Source organism: Lathyrus oleraceus, chromosome 5, assembly GCF_024323335.1.
Source record: "Lathyrus oleraceus cultivar Zhongwan6 chromosome 5, CAAS_Psat_ZW6_1.0, whole genome shotgun sequence".
Lineage (NCBI taxonomy): Eukaryota > Viridiplantae > Streptophyta > Magnoliopsida > Fabales > Fabaceae > Lathyrus > Lathyrus oleraceus.
In genome coordinates this window covers 534,173,218-534,194,960 of record NC_066583.1, presented here as the reverse complement: position 1 = coordinate 534,194,960, position 21,743 = coordinate 534,173,218, and the positions used below count along the sequence as shown (strand labels likewise).

The following is a 21,743-nucleotide window of genomic DNA, read 5'->3' as shown; positions in this document are numbered from 1 at the left end:
TAATTTTGTAGATGCCATAGTCAATTTCATTGACTTCCATATTTGGAGGGTTGCACCATGTGTTTAATAAAGCAGTTTCCAGAGATCCTTTGCGGATAAGTTCTTTTGTGATAATATTCCCTAGTATGTAGATAACAGTTGCACCTTCCGTTTCTTGGATTTCGTCTTCATCGAATACAAAGAAATTTGGAGCTACTTTCCTTGTGGGAGAACTTCTGATGTTTGTTTTGTCAGCCTGAGTTATGAGGGGTTTGGGTGGGATCTTAATGTTTTCAATGTAGCCTATTGTATTGGTAGTAGTGGAATAACCTTCTTTCTGAATTTCATTCTAGTTAGGGTAGATTTTGTTTAAGAGGGTTAGGGATTCTTTATGGTTTGAGCTTGATTTGTTCATTTTTTTAATGCTGTTCTGATCAAGGTTCATTTTGTTTTGTGTTTGATTATTGTGAGGATTTTCCTTGGCTTTGTTGCAGGTTTGGTCGTGGGTTTCAATCCAGTAAAGGTTACCAGTAGTATCCAGATTGCAGTTGGGATTTGTGCTTATTCCAACGTGATTTATGGTTCGACTCAAAGATCGGAATAGAAAAACCAGTAGGAAGGGAAGGATGACAAAGGTGCTAACGACTGAAGAAGGAGGTTGGAGAGGAAGAAAGAGAGAGAAAAACCAAGAAAGATATGCTAAAGAAGATAACAAGGAGATAATCATAATAAAACCTAGCACCAAAAGAAGGATCACACTGGAGGGCGGAGGAGAATGAGGGGTTCAAATCATCATTAGTATATTGGTTATTTATGATATGTAAGTGGATAATAATCAAATGGATATCGTATGTTTTCCGTCCCAAAAGAATATGTGTTATGTTTAAAAAAATTATCTGCTAAAAGATACTTGTCACTTTAGGTTTGTAAGACCCCAATTTTGATCCTAAGATCCCTCATGCCATCTCATCATATGCATTGGCATTGGGATCATACCTTGGTATCCTCCTTACCCCTCATTCCTTGGGTTTTTATTGGAAGAGATCACCAAGCACCATTTGATTGTATCATACTTTGTATTTTATCATCTTTACTAACCAAAATACCAAAAATATGTCCTTGCATTTGTCTATCAAGCTCACATCTAGGGTTTAAGACCCCCATTGAAAGAGCTCAATCAAGAAATGATCCACAATGGCTATAGGAATTATATATGGATCCCCCATGAGCTTCACATAATATTTTGTTCAAGAAATCATCAAGAGTTTGGGATGAGTTTGTAGTGGAAACCCTAGTTCATATGGGTATCCTGTGTAACCTCTTCACCAAGCTTCTTCAACAATTGATCAGATATTTCAAGGGATACTTCAAATTTCACCATCTTATGCATATATGATCTCCCATGAGTCCCAAAATTCAAGATAATTGCAAACTAGCAAGTTGGTTGATGGTGGTTGACTAGAGGAATTCATCTGATCAAAACTGGGGATCCCTAGACCCTATCTCCTACAAATTATATCATGTGAAAATTATTCCAAGATAAAAGTTACTATAAATGACATTCCAAACAACTTTCATGTTTAGGTTTAGAGCTAGTTTTTCTTGTAAAGTCATTTTTTATGGTGAAAGATTATAGGTCATTTTGTCTAAACCCTAATTTGGAGGTTAACTTCCCAAGGCCATAACTTGCTCAATTTTTATGATATGAAATATTTCCAAGTTTCATAATCAAATTAAATGTGTCTACTTCAACTTTGATATTGGGAGGAAGATATAATTCAACTTTTATGAGCATGTGATATGAGGATACATTATAGGTCATTTTGGACCAATACCATTGAACAAGTGATTTTCCTCAACTTAAAAAATACATAACTCCTTCCTAACAAATCCAAATAAAGTCAAAATTGTAACCATTTTGAAGGACTTTGAAAGAGATACAACTTTGATGAAGGAACGTTTCTCATTTGAAACTTACACAAAAAGTTAGCCAAGGTGGAATAAGTAAACATATGGTTTGACACTTAGAATTTTTTTTGATATGTTAAAATTTCCAAACTTCCACCTCAAAATTTATCATGATACAAGCTTAAAATGAAAAAGTGTTCAACATGAAAGTTGTTCCTCTTGATCTAACCTTTCTAAAAAGTCCAATTTCATCCATTTTGGATAAGATTTTAATGGGATGTACATGGCTTGAACATTGCATCATCATTTGGCAAAGATCAAACTTCAAACTTCCATATACATTTGCCTTGCATTCCAAGTTGATTTCAGACTTGCTCACACTCAATTATGGACCAAAAGGAATGATCTCATGAGCCTGTACGCGCTCATGCACCCATGCATCACTCATTGCCAATTTTGGAAACTCATTTGTAAGGTGCAAATAACACTTGAATTTGCTATAAATAGAGACCCATATGCTCAAAATTAAGGACTCCTTCGCGCCCGCTTTGATCCCAAACACCAAACCCTTCCATTTGAGAGGATGATCCTGAGAATTTCCTTTGGAGATTGAGTTTGAATCTCACTGTTTTGAGATTCAAAACTCCAGGGATCCAAGACCTTTTGTGCATTCTAATCTACTTCTGCAAGCATCCTGAGTAAGATCAAGCACGAGCCAAAGTAAGAACAAGTGAATCCAGACCTATATTGAAGGTATTTTCCAGAAAAATTCATCTCTTTGATTCTCACTCAATTCTCCATAATTCTCTTGGATCCTTGGTTGTCTGAAGTCCTACCAATGTAGGCAATAAGATTGAGTTACTTTGAGGTCAAATCGAAGCAACTCAGTTCATGCACCTCAAATTTCAACTCCTTGTATCTCTCAACATACTTGGAGTTAGGATAAATTGAGGCCAGATTCGTGCTCAATGCCATTTTTACTTTAAAATCATGTCCTCTTTTTTTATTTTATTGATGGTTATGATTGAACTAGTCCGACGAGGCTCGCCTGAGAAGGAGACCAGAGATTTGCTCAAGTGGTGAGTTCGCAAGGTCCAGAACCACATGATCTGTTTGATTTGTTTTAATCACGAGCGTTGGTTTGAATTACCAAATTTGTGTCGCGCTGACTAGAGTCCACAATGGATTGCTCGCTTGTGGCCACTTGATCTGCCACCTCAATTAATGAGGGAGATCAAGTGGTCCACGTTTTTTCTAATTATTTGATTTTCATTTTATTTGTGTTATTTTCATTAATTCATATTAATTTTAATATTGATACAAAAAATATGAGAGTTTCACGAAATTTTTTAAAATAAATTCCTCTTTCATTTTCTGAATTAAAATGATTTTTTGGATCATTATTAATATTTTCATGATTTAATTGATTTTGTGAATATTTTTAATTGTTTAAAAATAGTTTCAAGTTTCTAAAAATGATGGAAAATTTTCTCCAAGGTCCTTTGACCTTGTTTGACCTATGATAAATCTCATGACCATTTCTTTGGTGTTTTGATGAGGTTTTAGAAAATTGACCAACCATAATTTAATTTAATGCATATTTTAATTGTTTTTTAATTGATTAAATGCCAAATAAATTGTGTTGAACTTCTATTACTGACTTGTTGAGTTTGACTTGTGTTGTTTGACCTTGGTCAAGGTTGATTTGACTTTGTTAAGCTAAGATCATTGGATTTAGGGGATTGATGAAATGGACATTTCATCTCCCAAAATGAATGAATGCTCTTAATTTGGTAAAAGTTTTCCTTTGACCAATTTGTGTTGATTCTTCCCCCTCCATCTTCATCTTATTCCCCTTCTTTATTCATTCATGTCATGGACCTATGATATCTCTATATCCTAAGGCTAGTTAATTGCAAAATCAACATGAGTATGGATGAGATTGGATCCACTATTTTGCATATTCTTTTTGTGTGTGGTATGTTTCATGAGCATAGTCCATTATACTATGTCTCTAACATACATTAACACCAAAATTCTATTGCCCGACCTCAAATAGTTGTGACTTCTACATAAGTGCAATTAGGATTGCTTAACATAACGCTACATTTGTGACACAAAAGGCATAGCATTCTAGTAAGTGAGATTGCAAGTCTCCAATCTTTCATGATATTGTGTAGAAATTTGGACTTTTTTCCTTCCTTTGGAAGATGCCTTGTTTCAAGGATCCATGCTTGTGAATAGTGGGTTGAGTGTTCTCCAAAGAATGACTTAAACAATACAAAGCAAAAACAATACTAACTTGTAATCAACTAACAACTAACATTTAATTCAAGCCATTTACTTTTATGCACATTAATTTCAAGCTTTATTCATTTGCCATTATTCATACCATTCAATTTATTTACTTTAATGCCATTTTCACTTTGCCCACTTGGACCATAATTTGTGATATATTGTGTTTGTATATACTTGTTTGTTTGTGTGGTTTTTTGACCTTAATGTACATAATAAGAACACAAAACCCTAAAAAACATTTTGTGTGGACTGTTAGATTTGATTTGAGACATTGGACTTAGACTTAGGCAACACTCCCTATGCAAAGGACTTGGCCAATGCCAACTTTCATGAAACCAAGTGCTTGTGAAGTGAACATTCATTTGATACAATATTGAAGATCCATTTGAGTTCATCTGCAACATGATCATATTGAAGTTGTTATTTTGAACCCGTGTCTAATGCCTACCTTTGAAGTCATCTGATACATGGGAAATTTTGAAAAAGATTATGGAGTTGCTAAGCTTGAATGTGGCTATCTTTATTTGATGCCTTACTCTTCACCTCGCTATTGTGTATTGACATTGCTTGATTCTAAAGTCCAAGGGAAATTTGAGTTTCTATATGACATTCTTGTCTATTGGATTGCAACCCATTGGTCAAATCTTTTCAACTCTCAACTTTTAAATTTATACTTAGGATTTCTCCTTTTAAAGGATTTCTTATGATTTCTAAACTTTGACCATATTGCAAATTAGAAACTTTGGTCCCATGCCATTGCATTTTCAAACTCTTTTTCTTAAATAAACTTGTAAATAAATCTAATCATATTGACTTTAAATTTCAAAAGCCAAAAAGAACTAACACTCATTTAAACCTTTTTAGGCCTTTTGTGCCTCTTTCAAACTTAAAATTTTGTTAAAAAGTAACTCATTCAATTTGAAATTGATACCACGAACTACGAGGTTTTGATCCCTCATTTTATGTTGGTAAGTAGACACAAGTCCGAAGGGTTGTCAAACACAAAAATATAATTAATGAATTCTTTTCTCACTCTTATACTCTAATTATTGCAAACATCATTTCTACAAAAACACATATGCACACAAGAAAAGGCTCCCTAGGAGTACCTATGACACTTTGGGTGCTAACACCTTCCCTCTGTGTAATCAACCCCCTTATTTGTAATCTCTGACATTTTATTAGTTTTGATTTGAAAACTTCTTATCTTTTGGGTTTTGTTCGTACTTTTTCCTTTTCCATTGGAAACAATAAAAGCGCGATGACGACTCTGGTTTTATTGACGTCTAGCTTATCCATAGCTTGATGATCATGAATTTACCGCTACAAGGTTACCAATGTAATTTTAATTTTTCATATTCTAATTACACCCTTTAATTAATATTTTTAATTTATTATTTTTTCAATTTGCATTAATGTTAATTCGAATACTAAGGATAATTTAGTAAAATCATTGTTTTCTTTTTTTTATAATATTTTTTTAATAGGTGTGAAAGTCCCATTTATTTTAAGACGGGGAAAGTGATAAATAGAAGTAGTCCTGCTGATCCGTAAATAAATAAGTTTTTTATATAAGTAATATTAATAATTAATAATAAAAAAAACACTAGATCAAAGGATAAGATGTTTGCATCACGTCTTTTCCCTATTTAATCTAATGAATATAAATTTTTTTATAATTTATTTTTAGCATATCTTACAGTAATAATTTTCTAATATAGTAATTTAATTATCAATATAAGTTTATTTCTAAATATATTTTACGATATTTTTTTAATATAGTATATTCATTAAATTATTCTTCAACATTTTTTTACCATTATTATAATAATAATAATAATAATAATTAGTATTACTATTATTATTATTATTATTATTATCACTATTATTATTATTATTATTATTATTATTATTCTAATTATTATTATTATCAGTACTATTATTTATTTTATTATTATTACTATTATTATTATCAGTACTGTTATTATTATTAGTACTATTATTATTATTATTATTATTATCAGTACTATTATTATTATTATCATCATATCAGTACTACTACTATTACTATTATTATTATTATTATTATTATTATTATTATTATTATTATTACTATTATTATTATCAGTACTATTATTATTATTATTATTATTATTATTATTATTATTATTATAAGTACTATTATTATTATTATGAGTACTATTATTACTATTATTATTAATATTAGTACTATTATTATTATTATTATAATTTTTATTATTATTATTATTATTATTATTATTATTATTATTGATAGTAATATTATGAGTACTATTATTATCATTATTATTGTTATAATAATAATAATAATAATAATAATTATTATTATTATTATTATTATTATTATTATTATTATAATAATGTTTCGGTGGTACACTCTAAAGACAATGTTTGACCAAATTCATCACCGTTTCACTAGGATTTTAATTTATTGTATGGCATTTTAGTTTATCAATGATTTGGTGGTATGATAGTATCATAGTCTAAATATAATATCTGGTGTGGAAACTAGAATATTCATTGGCTTCAATTAACCCATTCCATCCCCCTCAACTAAAAAAATAAAATCTAATCCACAACACACGCTACGTGTCACTGAATCAAACAAATAGAGGTGCGCAATACGCATCACGCACACACAATCCCACACCCCATTTTCCAATTTTTATTACATTATTTATTATTATTACTACTTCCATTTCATTTCACATAGCTCCGCAGCCACGCCACTTCTTCATCAACTTCCATTACTTTGATTCAGCTCTTCAAACTTCGATTATTGATTTTTCCTTTTTGAACCAAAAAAAAACTGACAACCCTAATTTGAATGGAAAGTTTGTGAGTTGTTGAGAAACACAAAACGCAGAAAAAATGAGTGCAGAGAGGTCGTTTGAGCCATGGGAAGAAGTGCAACGTCACGGTCAGGATTTAGCTGACCGACTTGCCCAGGGTTTCACTGATTTGATCCATACGCATATCACTCCGCCTCAATTCGTTTGGCCTAATCCTCCTAAATCGAAGCTTTTCGATTTGGAGTTTTCAACACAGAGTTTTGGGAAGAGGGATTTTGGTCTTCCTGTTGATGATTATGGTGTTTCAGCGATTTTCGATATCGGTAACCGGATCGGTCAGGCTGGGATGGATTTTGGTGCTAGTTTGAATGGAATGGTTCAGCAGTTTTTCAGGTCGTTGCCGTTGCCGGTGCCGTTTAAGCATGAAGAGGATACGGTTAGGGTTGGTGGTGGGGGTGAAGGTAGACCGAGGAGGGGTTTAGTTGGGGTTTCTGTGAACGAGGATTTGGGTTTGGGGTCACTTACTGAGAGGTTGAGGAATCATGGATTTTCTGAAAGTGTTAGTGGAACTGTTGAGGAAGAGATTGGTGGGTTTAATCTTGGTTCTGCTGGTCATCTGGGTAGGAGACAGGTAAAAAAAAAGGATTTTGTTTTTGTTGTTTTGCATAGTATTATTTTGTGTGTATCAGTGTGTTTGCTTGTTGATTTATTGATGTATTGTTGGATTTGGAAGTGATTTGTAGTAGCTGCTTAACTATTTTATCATGTATCTGAAAACAATTTTTGTGTTAAATGGGGGAGAGCGTTGAAGTTATTGGATGTTAATATGTTAGGGTTTGATGTGAATTGAGGTGTTTTTGTTTAGAGATTTTTTCTGTCTAGAATCTTATTTTATGCAAAATTTAGTGGGTGTTTTGATAAGTATATGATAATTTGTTTAAACATATGGACCTATGCAATGCATGATTATGCCTTTCTTGACAAAATTGTGGTGTTAAATAGTGGCGGTGTTGACGGCGGGTGGCTGGGGACAAAATCCCCCGTAACGGGGAGGGGATAGGGGACGGAGAATGGAGATGCATCCCCCACCCCCTCCGCCTCATTGTCATCCCTAGGGGTTGCCCTATGGGGGTATGTGATGCCTTTATCTTCACGTAAGGGAAATCAATGTAGTTGTTTTCTGTGCATTGCTTCTTTGATTTCTTTGGGGATTCATGATTTGTAAAGAGTGGTATCTTTTGAGTAAGACATAATATAAAGAAGAGCTGAAAAATGTTTTGCTACTGTACACTTTCTTAAATATTTCTTGTATCTCATTCTCATTGACCGAAGTTTTTCTTTCCATGTGAAATCTAAAACTCTTTTTTAGTACTTGTATTATACTGGTTTTCTTGAAAATTGATATACTTTGTCGAGCATAGACGAGTTATTGAATCCCTCATGGTAGTTGTCTGTCCTACAATTTAACATACTAAACTAGCTTTCAAATTTCAAGTTTTAGTTAGGAAAGATTTATTATTATATTCAACATTTAGATTGAAATGTATGTGTGGATGATATGGAAGACGTGTAAGCTCTGGAATCTATATTTTGCACTGCATATTCTTCCCCTCCCCTCTCTCTCCCTCTCTCTTGCGTCTTTTGTTTATTTTCCATTTTATTTACCAGTTGCATTTTGTCAAGTACAGGGAATCATAAATTTTACATCAACTTATGATAGTAGAACTCAAGAAGTGGAAGGTTCTGTAGCTGCGAGGGGAGATTTGTGGAGAGTAGAGGCATCACGCGGAGGTTCTACATCTGGAAATGAAAATTCTTCTCTTTTCCTGGTCCAGCTTGGACCTCTCCTCTTTATCCGTGATTCAACTCTCCTTTTGCCTGTTCATTTGTCAAAGCAACATTTGCTATGGTATGGCTACGACAGGAAGGTAAACACGAGGTTCAACTAGCCTAAGTGTATTTCACTATAAAATTTGATAGTACGCGAGAAATGAATGAGAAAACCATTTGACATAGTAGTTACAGGCTTTGTTTCGGGTCAAAATTATTCTCTCTTGCACTTGGTAAAATAGTTTAATTATTTTTTTGAAACTGCTAATTTTATCTCCATTTTTTAAACTTTGTATATGGGTGTGTACATGTTACCCCCCTTACTTATATATTTTTATCTTACATGATTTTTTTTTATTGTCAGAATGGAATGCACTCTCTTTGTCCAGCAGTGTGGTCTAAACACAGAAGGTGGCTGTTGATGTCCATGATTTGCTTGAATCCCATAGCTTGTGTAAGTTGATATGGATTGCTCTAATTTTCTTGTTTTTTCTTTTTCTTTCATTCAGTGCCATGATGACTTTTATGATATTGGTTAAATGCTCGGGTTGCTCTTATATATGTTTTTATTTGATTTTTTATCAATTATAATTGAAAAATGTATCTATCTTGCACTAAGACATAAAGTTGGACCTGTCATGCCTGTGTTTCAACGTTTCTCCCTTCGTCCCTTAACAAAAGAATCCTCTTCCTAATAATGTATAGGTATTAAGAAATGTAGGTAGCTTGATTAATTGGAATAAATTTGTCATCAATATATTATTTTTCAGACATTTCCTGTTATTTATTGGTCTTATACCCTAGTCCCTAGCCTTGTCTCTATCTTTGGATGTTGTGGGGGTAGAGCATCTATGTTATATTTTTGTTTTTCATTTTCCCTTTTGCACGTTTAATTGTAACAAGCTTAATTTTCAATAAATTTGTCATCAATATGTTACTTTTCAGAAATTTCCAGTTAATTATTGGTCTCATATCCTAGCCTTGTCTCTAGTTCTAGATGTTGTCTTGTTGAGCATCTATGTTATATTTTTTTTTTCTATTTCCCTTTTTGCATCTATGTTACATTACTACACACTGAATATAGATAAATATATATTCTGTTATTCAGAAAACATTCTCTCTATCTCCTCTTCATAAGTTAACCCTTATTTGTGCACAAAAACACTGAATCCAATATTTAGATAGGCCTGTATGAATTACAATTTGTATAAATTTCTTATCACTGTCCTCCTTTGCTCTCTTTGGATGCAGTCATTTGTGGATCTTCAATTTCCTAATGGGCAACTTACTTATGTATCTGGCGAGGGTCTAACTACGAGTGCTTTCCTGCCAGTTTGTGGAGGTCTTCTTCAGGCTCAGGGTCAATATCCTGGTGAAATGCGATTCAGCTATTCCTGCAAGGTTAGAATCAAAGTTACAAAAGGATATAATAAAAATGATGCTTAAAATTTACATTAAGTTTGAATTTTAGTGATCTTGAACTGATTTTCTCGTGCATTAGAACTGATATCTTCCGCTTCTTTTTTTTAGAACAAATGGGGAACAAGAATCACACCAATGATACAATGGCCTGATAAATCATTTTCCTTTGGTCTTTGTCAAGCCTTGGCCTGGAAGAGATCTGGTCTCCTTGTGAGGCCAACTGTTCAATTCAGGTAAAATTTACAATTCTTTTATAAGATCCATTGACACCAAGTGTCAAACTTATTTTAGCAATCAAACTGTTGAATCAATGCCATATCATCCTGGTAACCATATGCATATGCATGATTTTTAGATGATTTTGACATTTGTAGTCATGTAATTTAATAATTGCATTTTCTTATATTTGATATGTCTTAGCAAACACCAAAATAGATCTATTTTTTGGTTACACAAATAGGTTGATTTGACAAGGTATTATATTATTTTAAAATATGTATTTGATCTTTTAGCAGGTGTTTTTAATTAAAAGGTCATCATTGTATCTGATCTTTTGATGTATTTCATTGTCTCTGATCATCTTGCCAACTTGTATTTTAAATTTCTTTCATTCATGTTGATCATTATGGTGTTGTATATATGGTCAGTGTGTGCCCTACATTTGGTGGAAGCAATCCAGGGGTGCGGACTGAACTCATTCATTTGGTCAAAGAGCAACTTAGTCTAATTTGTGGATGTGCTTTAACAACATATCCTTCTGCGTTTGCTTCAGTATCTGTAAGTTGTTTCAGTGATCATAACTTGTTCTTCACTTATGGATGCTTATTTTGGATGCTCCTAATATGGTGAAAACATCTTTTTGGTTATTATTGTCCATTAAGCTCAAAGTTATTGTCAACATGTTACATGGATTAAATGATTCCTTAATATTTTGTCATGGACCATCTATACAAATAGACAATTTAATTTTATATATCTCTTGAGAGACAAAATTAATGAATATTAAATTTACTATGCCCCAGTTTTAATTTTGTCACATTTAAGTGGAAATATTGAAAATACATGAAATACTATATTTAGTTTATGCTTGATGGTTTGAGACAAGCTGAAGATTGCTTAACTTTAAATACTGATAGCACTGCAGGCAGATGACATTAGCTAAGATATTATTGTATCTTGTTGGTACTGTCCCTACCTATAAACATGTATTTGCTAATTGTCACTCCCTTTTTTTAAGGTTGTTAAGTGTCCATGCTTTAGAAATAGAGGTTGATAAGTGTCCAAACACTTGGGGAGCTGATAGAACCAATTGGTATATTACACACAAAATGGGGAAGAATCCCCTTTGATTACAACAATGACAGCATTTCAAGGTTCTGCCTACCTCCCAAAATGCCATAAGGCCCTATTCCTCTCAAATTTCAAGATGCTGCCATCTCTAATCCTCCTATCTATTTATAGGCAGCATGCCTTACTTATTTGGCCTAACTACCTCTCAACAAAACTACTAACTACCCCCATTAACTAATTAACTAACTAACCAACTACTTAACTAACAATAGTAACACTTTCTTAAAAGCTACCTATCAAGAGGGGTACGAATCCGGTCATTTAAACACTCCATTGAGAATCAATGTCTCAGTTTCTGCCCTTGAATGTGAGACTTGGGCACTACGCAATGCCCAAATCCTGAGAATCCGTTCTAGGTAGCTCCTTCTAACCCCAGGATAACCAAATCTGATACCATTTGATAAAATATTAAAGTGCTTGAAGAATTCTTCCTTAAAAGCTAGCTATTAAGGGAGAAGAACCTAACCATTGAAATACTCCACCGAGCATTGCATTCCATAGTTTCCGGGAGACTCAGTCCTCTATAATACCTAGGTGCTTCGTATCAGAGGCCAAAAAAGCCATGCAACCTGAATATATATGCTGGTATAAAATGTTGCATACCATTTATACTTTTATTTACTTTCATACACCAAATAGCATTGACATGATAGGCGTGACAAGAATATTTATCAATGTTGATTATTCCAGCTATAATACTATTATAATTATTACACTTAATGAAATGAGTGCTTATCCACGACACCATCAATGATTTCTTGTGTATGCAGATTGGCAGATCAAAATGGAATGGAAATGTTGGGAAGTCTGGCCTCGTTCTGAGAGTTGATACTCCCCTATGCAGTGTTGGTCGTCCTTCTTTTTCTGTTCAGATAAATAGTGGCATTGAATTTTGATGATACCCTTCAAATTTGTGGTACCACCTTTTCTATATTTTTGCATGAGAAGTGTACATAGGTTTGGTTTAGTTCATCCACAACATTACACTCACCAAAGCTTGCAATGGTACTATTGTGAATAGAAAATCTAGTCAGATTGGTACATATTTATGGTTTGGCTCAATTCATCGTATCTTGGAGCCCAATGTACTTAATATTGAATTTTGAAATTCCTTTGCAAGTTTAACACCTACTTTTTTTAATTATCTTTTTCGTTAGTATTAGCATCTGTGTTGTAAATATTATTAGTGAAGGATCTTTCTTCCCTCTAAGAGAGCTTTAGTTCATCCTCTCAAGCAAATTTAGCAATGAAAGGGAAGAAGAATTAGTTTGTTGGCAGGGGCTCTAAAATATTAGGGGGAGCCGTAATTATTAATTTATATATATATATATATATATATATATATATATATATATATATATATATATATATATATATATATATATATATATATATATATATATATATATATATATATATATAATTAGTATACAGCAGAAGCAGGATCGAAATATGTATAAGAACTTAAAGAAATGGTAGAGAAAATTTTGAGAAGTAGTAGAGAATTTTTATTTCAAACTCATTGAAAACTTGATTACAAAAGAAACATAAATCCCCTTATATAGGGAAACAAAGGCTTACTATTTAAGCCGGTAACCTTTATCTACAATAGTAGGTAAACTAAAAACAAAAAACTTTTACAAAAGAAAACTAAGTGCATGCATTTATGCCTAAAGACAAGAGATTCTTATTCCTTTAAGATAAGATAAGATTCCTTCTTATCTTTTGCTTTGCCAACTTTTGCTTTTGACAAGATTCTTATTCCATTAACCTTGTCTTTTGCTTTTGACAAGATTCTTATTCCATTAACCTTGTCTTTTGCTTTTGTTTATTGATTCTTTTTTCATTATTGCTTTGAAATGGCAAACAAGATAGTATTATTTCTTATCTTTTGCCTTTGATTATTGATTTTTATTTTTTGCTTTCTCTTTTGCTTTCTGGGCCATGGATTGAATCATTGCATCCCAGAAATCTTCTGCAGTTGGGTCCTCTGCTTGGGCTTCTCCTGCCAAACAGTCAAAGCTGTGGGAATCAATTGATCCCATGGAAGAGCTGGTCTTCATAGATGAATCCTCATCTCTTGATGCTTTTGCTGGAAAAGTGGAGAAGAATTGATTCTTCATATGGTCCAAAGTTCTAACCATAATTTCATCTTCAGATTCATTTGGATATTTTCTCTGGAAGAAGTTCTTCAGATTTTCCATAGACATTTGTTGGGAGCTTTGCTCTTTGACCTTATTACTTTGGTCTTCAGCTATAGCTGTTCGGATTAAATTTCCTATTTTCTGGATTTCTTCGGAACTCATTTTGTTCCACCATTTATAGAAGAAATTTCTTTCTAAAATGGGTATGTTGAATTTATCCTGAGATATGGTGATTGACCATCTCCATATCCATGGAATCTGAAATTTGGTAAAGAACCAAAATGGACATTGTCCGGTGATTAAATGATCAGATAAAATATTTGTAATGAGTGGGCTATTGTCACACCAGGGATTGTATAAATCAAGCAATTCTTTGGGTAGTATTTCCAAAGACGGACCAAATTTAGTCCACCATTCATAAAACCAATTTGGTATAGGTCTATTAATCATCTCTGGATTAATAGAGAAAAACCAAGAATGCTTATTCTTGGGATTCTAATAATAAAAGGCTTGAGTAAAAGCCTGGACATAGTCCCAGTAATTGAAGTAAATATACTTTCCTTCTGCAACTCTTATTGCTTTTTCACCATTTGGGTTAAGACCCCATTCTCTTGGTAACAGGATTTTATTAATGTGACATTTACTGAAGTTTATAAAACTTTCAGGATTATTATTCTGATAATGGTGAGTAAATGTTACCGATTCGGTAATAGCTAGAAGAATTTCTAGGTAAGGCCTAGATTTCCCATGTAGGCCTGGATATCCTCTTGATTCGAGGTATCTAGTTTTGATAGACCATCCATCATTTGGATTGATTTTTATATCCTCTTCATCAATATACATGATTTTTTCAGTTACTGGATTTTCAAAATAATCCAATTGCTCTTGAGGTGGGTTATTAACCGCAATTTCTTTGTAAGATGTACTTTTATTAGATGAGGAGGAAGGAATATCTTCCTTTTTAGATGAAGATGCAGGTAATTGTTGCATTTTTCTGCCTTTATAAACTGTAGTCCAATCCCCTATTAGAGGAACGTTTGATTCTGGCTGGGGTAACATATTGTTACTCCCCCTTCCACCACGGCCATAACCGCGGCCTCTTCCCCTATACGGGGTCATCATTTTTTCCCTGCAAAAATTCACGAGTTAAATAATCAGCAAGTGAATTATTTTCACCTTTAATGTGTTGAATGTCAAATTCAAACATAGATAATTGAGATTGCCAGCTAGCAAAAATTTGCTTAGCAACAAGATTTTTAACATCTTTTTCAATAATTGATTTAGCTGAGTTACAATCAATTTTTAATAAAAATTTCTTATTAAGAAGATCATCTTGAAATTTTGAAATGCATTTTATAATAGAGAGCATTTCTTTTTTGATAGTAGAATATTTTGATTGGGCAGGATTCCATTTTCCAGAAGTAAATCTAACTAAAACTTCTTTTGATGTATCAGGTATAATTTGTTTAAGGATTCCTCCATAGCCTAAGTCGGAAGCATCTGTTTCAACAATTTTGAAATATTTAGGATTAGCAAGGGATAAACAAGGCAAACATTTAACTTTGTTTTTAATTCTTTGGACTGCCTGAGAATGTTTATCAGTCCAAGGGCCAGGATTCTTTTTAAGCCTAGCATGTAATATGGCAGTATCTTTTGCAAGATTTTCATAATAATCTGCTATATAATTGAGACTACCAAGAAACCTTTGTAATTGTTTTTTATCTGTAATAATATTGGGGAATTTAGAAGCAAATTCAATACTTCTTTGTATAGGAATTATAGTTCCTTGGTCAATTTCATGACCTAAAAATCTAACTTTTGTTTGAAAAAGTTTCATCTTAGGAGCAGATATAACTAATCCATTATGTTTAACTAATCCTTTGAATATTTTTAAATGTTTAACATGTTGATCTATAGTTTTAGAAAAAACTAAGACATCATCAATATAAACAATTATAAATTCAGTATAAGGATTAAAAATATCATTCATAATATTTTGAAATTCAGAAGGGGCATTTTTAAGCCCAAAAGGAAGGACATTCCATTCATAATGTCCAAAAGGAACAGTAAAGGCTGTTTTATACTTATCAGATTCATTAATCTGAATTTGCCAATAACCAGATTTCATATCAAATTTAGAGAAGATTAAAGCATTGTTTAATCTATCTAAAAGATCTTTTTTATTAGGAATAGGATATCTAATCCATTTTAACACTTTATTAAGAGGTTTGTAATTTATAACAAGCCTAGGGACCCCTCGTTCCCTTTCGGCAGCATTATTAACATAAAAAGCTGTGCAGCTCCAAGGAGATTTGGATTTTCTTATTAAATTTTTCTCTAAAAGAGATTCTATCTCCTTTTTGCATAAATCCAAATACTCATGATTCATTTGAGCAGACCTAGCTTTGGTGGGAATCTGACTTTCATTAAAGTCATCAAGATAAGGTAAAGAAATAACATGTTTCTTTCTATCCCAAAAGGCATTAGGTAAATCATTGCAGATTTCATCTCTAAACTGTTGATCAATTAATTTAATTTGATTTTGAACTTCAGGTTTCTTAAGTTGAGAAGTAATATTTAATAAATCTACTTCTTCTTTAAGAAAACAAATTTGTTTTTCTTTTTTAAGAAGAATATCTTTAACTTCATTAATCATCCTAGTATGAGGATCAGTAATAAATTCAAAAGTAATTCTTTTGTTATTGATAATGGAGGTAATTCCCTTTTGATCAACATTAATTAGAGGCATAATTTTATGCAGAAAAGGAGTTCCTAATATGATTCTATGAGTTAAATTTTTTACAAGAATAAAATGAGTAGGTAAACAAATATCTTTGTTACAAATATAAGCATTAGACAACTTATAATTGACCGTGAGTTTATCTCCTCCAGCTTGGGTAAGAGATTGTGTGGTTTTATCAAAGTATTTAGTGGGAATAATTCCTTCTTGAAGGCAATTTAAATCAGCGCCACTATCAATAAGGGCAACTTCATTTTCTAATATGAAATTTCTATTAATAACTAAAGTTATTCTAACAAACCATTTTTGAGAGGTCACTCTATCAATGAGAGAAAGGAATTCATCACTAGGTGAAGGATTACTAGTTAAAGATATCTCTTCAACCTTGGAATTACTAGATTCTAACAAAGTGAGTCTTTGAGATAAACCATAGTTTTCTCTTTTAATCTGAGATATCTCATTCTTTAAGAGGTTTATTTCTCTATTTAAATCCATAATAGAAACAGGAGTTTCACGAACGTTAGACTGTCGAAATCTAGACAAAACCTCACTTAATTGGTAAGGTGCTTCTGTAATAACAGGAAAATCTTTCTTAGAGTTTTCTCGTATTAAGACCTCAAGCATTTTTCTTTTTATTTCTTTATTAGAAATAGATTCTATAGCCTTTATAGCTTCGTCTTGTTCTGAGGTTAAAACATTTAACCCATTCATATCAACAATTGATTTCCAGTAATCTAATTGATTACATTGACAATCATTATTGTCAGAATATTCAGAAGAGTATTCAGTAGAGGATTCATAAATCATATTAATATCCTCTTCTGAAGAATAATTTTCAGAATCAGAATTGAGAAGTAGAACCTTTTCTAATTGAGAACGCAATTGTTCATCTTCTATCTCATTAAGAGCTTTTTTAGTCCAACATTGGTTGGCATAGTGACCATGTTTGCCACATTTATGACACGTTATGTCAAGTTTTTTGGCTTTTCTTTTACCTTTAGGGTCAAAAGATTTTTCTTTAGGTCTACTTTTATTGTAGTGACCCCTTTTCTTATTCTTATAAGAATTTTTATAAGAATTTTTTGACTTATCCTTATAAGGTTTATTGCGGAAATTTTTTCCTTTTTTCTTATTATTATTATCTGGAGATTTTCCAAGATCAAAAGCAAATTGTTCGCAAAATTCGCCAAGTTGGTGTTTCTCCGAAAGCTTTTGCTTTTTAAGTTGATTTCTAAGCTTTATGTCATTACATAAAGTTAATCCTTCATTAACACAAGTGCTAATTATATGACCATAAGTAAGGTCAGAATAATTTATATTTATCCCATCATTTTTCTGTCTTAAAGATTGTCTAACCTTTTCAGAAAAGAAATGGGGTAATCCATCAATAAATTTTGCTTTCCAATGCAAAGAATTGGGATTGTTTAATTGATAAACTCTTGAAAGAAAAGTATCCTTATACCATCTAAAATGGGTAAGAGAAGGGCACCTAAGGTTTTGGAGAAGTGTCTGGATTTTTTCTCCAATAGGGACATTGGTTCCTACAAAATGCTGTAAGATGGAGAGACACAGAGTATACACTGCATCTTCTTCTCCCGTGGTAGTCGTAGCCAAAGTAGTGCTTCTACTGGTTTCTGGCTCGACCTTAATGATTTTCTTATGATTAAGAATTTCTAATTTCTGAGATTCGGTGAGATAATGATCCCACCAGCCTCTAAGTTGGCCAACAAATCCTGTGGTTATAAAGGTTGCTATAGAACTATCTGAATTTCCATGTTGCTTACAAACAGTAGAATACATGATCATCCTATGGATTGTATCTATAATCTGTTTGTCATTAAGACCGTCAACATTCCATTCATAAATGGCTTTTCCTGAGTAAGAATTCTGGAATGGTTCAGATTCCTCAAAGAGCAAATCTTGCGGTGAGGGGCGCTTGTAATAATATTTTTCTATAGGCCTAGGAGCATAAACAAGGTTTATATTATTAGTATTATTAATGTCAAGGTTACTAATGTCTAAATTAGCAAACATATCAGATAATTTATCAATATGGTTTTCGTTATTATCCTCAGAATAATCTTCATGGGACATAACTGTGATCTTAAGACTTTTTAACTTTTGTTCTAAAATACGAACAAATTCTTGACCTTCGGTTTCCATTTTAAATCCTTCTATGGAAACAGGAGGTTGAACTATAGGAACATCCGAAATAGTGGATGTGGACATCTGGTCCTTATGTTTATTTATGAGGTCAATAATGATATCTTGACGTGCTATTTGTTTTTCTAAAAGATTTTTTATGGATAATAGATCTTTTTCCATAGAGATAAATTGTTCTCCTAAGCAAACAAGATAAGCATTGGTATAATTTTGAGACCTGATGACGGAATTTAATTCCTTAAGAGTAACTTGATTTTGTTCAACTCTTTGTAACTGAAGGTTAAGATAAGGGGTAGCTTCAGTATTTTGATTCAAACTTATTGTTTGTTCCGGGGGAAAAGGAGCTTCCATTCTTTCTCCTCTAATATTTTTCCAAGGTCTTTGTAAAACAAGAATTTCTTCTTGTTTTTTACTTATGAAATAGTTAACAAACCATTTCACAAAAGGAATAAAATCTTGCGCAAGGTTCATTTGAGTGTAATACTCATCTTTAAATTGAGCTAATTCGGGTTTTGAATTTTTTTTAAAAAACCATTCTCTGAATTGAGTATATCTCTCATGTTGAAACTCATCATTGATGAGTTGTCTCATCTTGCTACCAGGGGAGTAATCTAACATTATAACTGGAAATCCATGTCTGACGGAGTAGGTGATTCTACTCTTGGAGTATTAGGTTTTTGATAAATTCCTTGGGGAATTCTATTTTCGCTAAGTCTTATATTCTCAACGACCTCTATTTCTTCTCTTGTTTGAGAAGTAGAAGGTCTAGGTAATTGGCTAGAAGCTGTGAAAAATTCACTAACTGAGTGTCTAGCAGATAGAGATCTGGGTATCCTAATTATTCTTTTAGGAGTGAAGTTTATTTCTAGATCTCCTTCAGTAGTTTGAATTATTTGATCTATATCCCTATTAAGGATAGGTTCAGGATCTATTTCTTGGGGAAGAGACCATGTCTCTGGGAAGTTTATTTCATCCCATTTTATCAATCTATTGGTTGCAACATTGGAGGTTAACAAATTGGTTTGAACCAAAGTAGTAGTTCCAGGGAACGCTAATTGTTTTGCTTTGGGATTAAGTGTAGTAAGAACCTTATAGTAGATTCTATAGCATATTGCTATGATTTCACTTCCAGGTTTGAAATTGTAACCATCAGTATGAACGGTTAACTGAATAGCATCTAATAAATTCTTATCAGATAAAGATAGAGTTAAATTTGGTGAGACATCAAAGTAAACTGGTCCATGACACAGACTTGTCTCTACCATAGCGGCTAAAGATTGTTTGAAATCCTTACATCTACCATCTCTAACATAAGCCATTATGCTAGAATTTAAACCTAGTAGTGTTAATGGTTTTAAAGCAATTTGAACCAATCCAATATGGATAAAATTATAATTTTTAAAAGGTTTCAAATCTTTTTTAGTTAACAGTTTGATTGTCTGTTTTTCTTTAGAAATTTGAATTGTTTGCTCTAAAGTTTTAACAGCAAAACGAGCAAAAACATCTATCTTACCAAATCTATAATTTTGAATTGTTATTTTAAATTATTTTATTTTGTCTTCTTCAAAATATGGCAATTTTTAATACCAGATCATTTCGGTTCATTTCACTAATGCACGTGGTGATAATTATTTATTGATTATCTTTACTCAAATTTATTGATTCCTCAAATTACTTAAAGTTAAATTAAACTGAAACAAATAATTAAGACACAACCTTTTTAAATAATAATTTTTCCTTTCAAAGCATAAATAGCATCCTATGCATCCTATTATATTGTCCTATTTCTCTTATATTAAAAAATTTATTTTTAATTTTTTAAAGATCCGTATTTGAAAAAGACAAAGTTATGAATTTAATTTAGAAATTAAGTCCCCTTTAGTCACGTTGTTCTAGATAGCATACAAGTAAGTCTAATTTTGTAATTTTTCTGATTATGAGAATGAATAATTACTACACGTCATAGAAAGGGTGTACGGTACATTTATTTATAATTATTATTATTAATAACTTTTTTTTATTTTTTCAAAGGGAAGCAGGGATGAAATTTTTTACAAAAATAATTCAATTTTTCAAAAAAAAATTCAAGCTACTCCACTTTTAGGAGGGCGCCAATTCAATTGACGACTCCTCTTAAAGATTGAATGAAGGCGCCAATTGGATTGACTAGGGCATGTGTCCTAGCCAATCCAATTGGCGTCCATGTGTATTTTTACAAAGGAGGCGCCAATTGAATTGACACCTCAATGTAAAATGCATTTTTTTTGGCTAAAAGGTCAACGTCATACATAATTTTGAAATAAGATCAATTGATATTAATAAAATTTTTCGTTTACACAAAAAAGCATAATGGTGATGATCGGGATCACCTAACCGACCTCCGATCCCACATCCCCTAACTACCCTAACCTGTGACCCTAACCCACGTTGATGATTCACTACTGGTGTTTGAGCATCTGAGGGGCCAGGAGCGTCACTACCAACTACAGGAGATGGTTTGTTGAGGTAGTCAGACAAGTCGACATAGTCTTCAGTATGCATCGAGGGTGTACCGCCGTAGCTGAGTTCATGACCCATGCCAGAGTAGTTGGGTTGTGGTTGACTCACTGGTGGGCAACTGAGACGGTTGAAGGGAGACATGAGTGTGAATGATGCGTCAAGGAAAGGTTGTTGGGGTGTTTGGTATAGATAGGGTTGTTGGAGTTTTGATTTTGTGAGGTTTGAGTTTCTTGGCTATGGTAGGAGGAGGGGCGGTTGGTGTTGAATGATCGTTGGGTGTTCTGGCTAAGTCGACTTTGGTAGGGTGATGTGGTGGGTGCAAAGTGATGTTGGGTCTCAGGTTGGTGGTCAATTTGTTGGTGGTGGTATGGGGTATGCTCTTGGTATTGGGGTTAGGTGTATGACATGTTTTGATTGTATGTTTGTGTGTTGGTTGAACGAAATGTTTGACGGACATGGGGTTGTGTGTATCCGGTCTGACAATGTTGTTGGGGGTTTGATGTTGAGGTGTCAGGTGTGTAAGTTTGTTGGCGTGAGTCGTACAGGTACATATCCTCGGCGATGAACTAAAAACCAACC

General features: G+C 32.8%; 1 protein-coding gene across 1 annotated transcript; it reads left to right on the top strand.

Annotated features, from left to right (window-relative positions):
- Window positions 1-6,910: 6,910 nt before the first annotated feature.
- On the top strand, window positions 6,911-12,759 carry LOC127086155 (uncharacterized). The gene is made up of 7 exons (XM_051026869.1): window positions 6,911-7,647; window positions 8,705-8,944; window positions 9,211-9,300; window positions 10,098-10,247; window positions 10,377-10,501; window positions 10,916-11,045; window positions 12,389-12,759. The coding sequence occupies exons 1-7, from the start codon at window positions 7,096-7,098 to the stop codon at window positions 12,512-12,514; spliced, it is 1,413 nt and encodes a 470-aa protein (XP_050882826.1). The 5' UTR covers window positions 6,911-7,095; the 3' UTR covers window positions 12,515-12,759.
- Window positions 12,760-21,743: the final 8,984 nt, after the last annotated feature.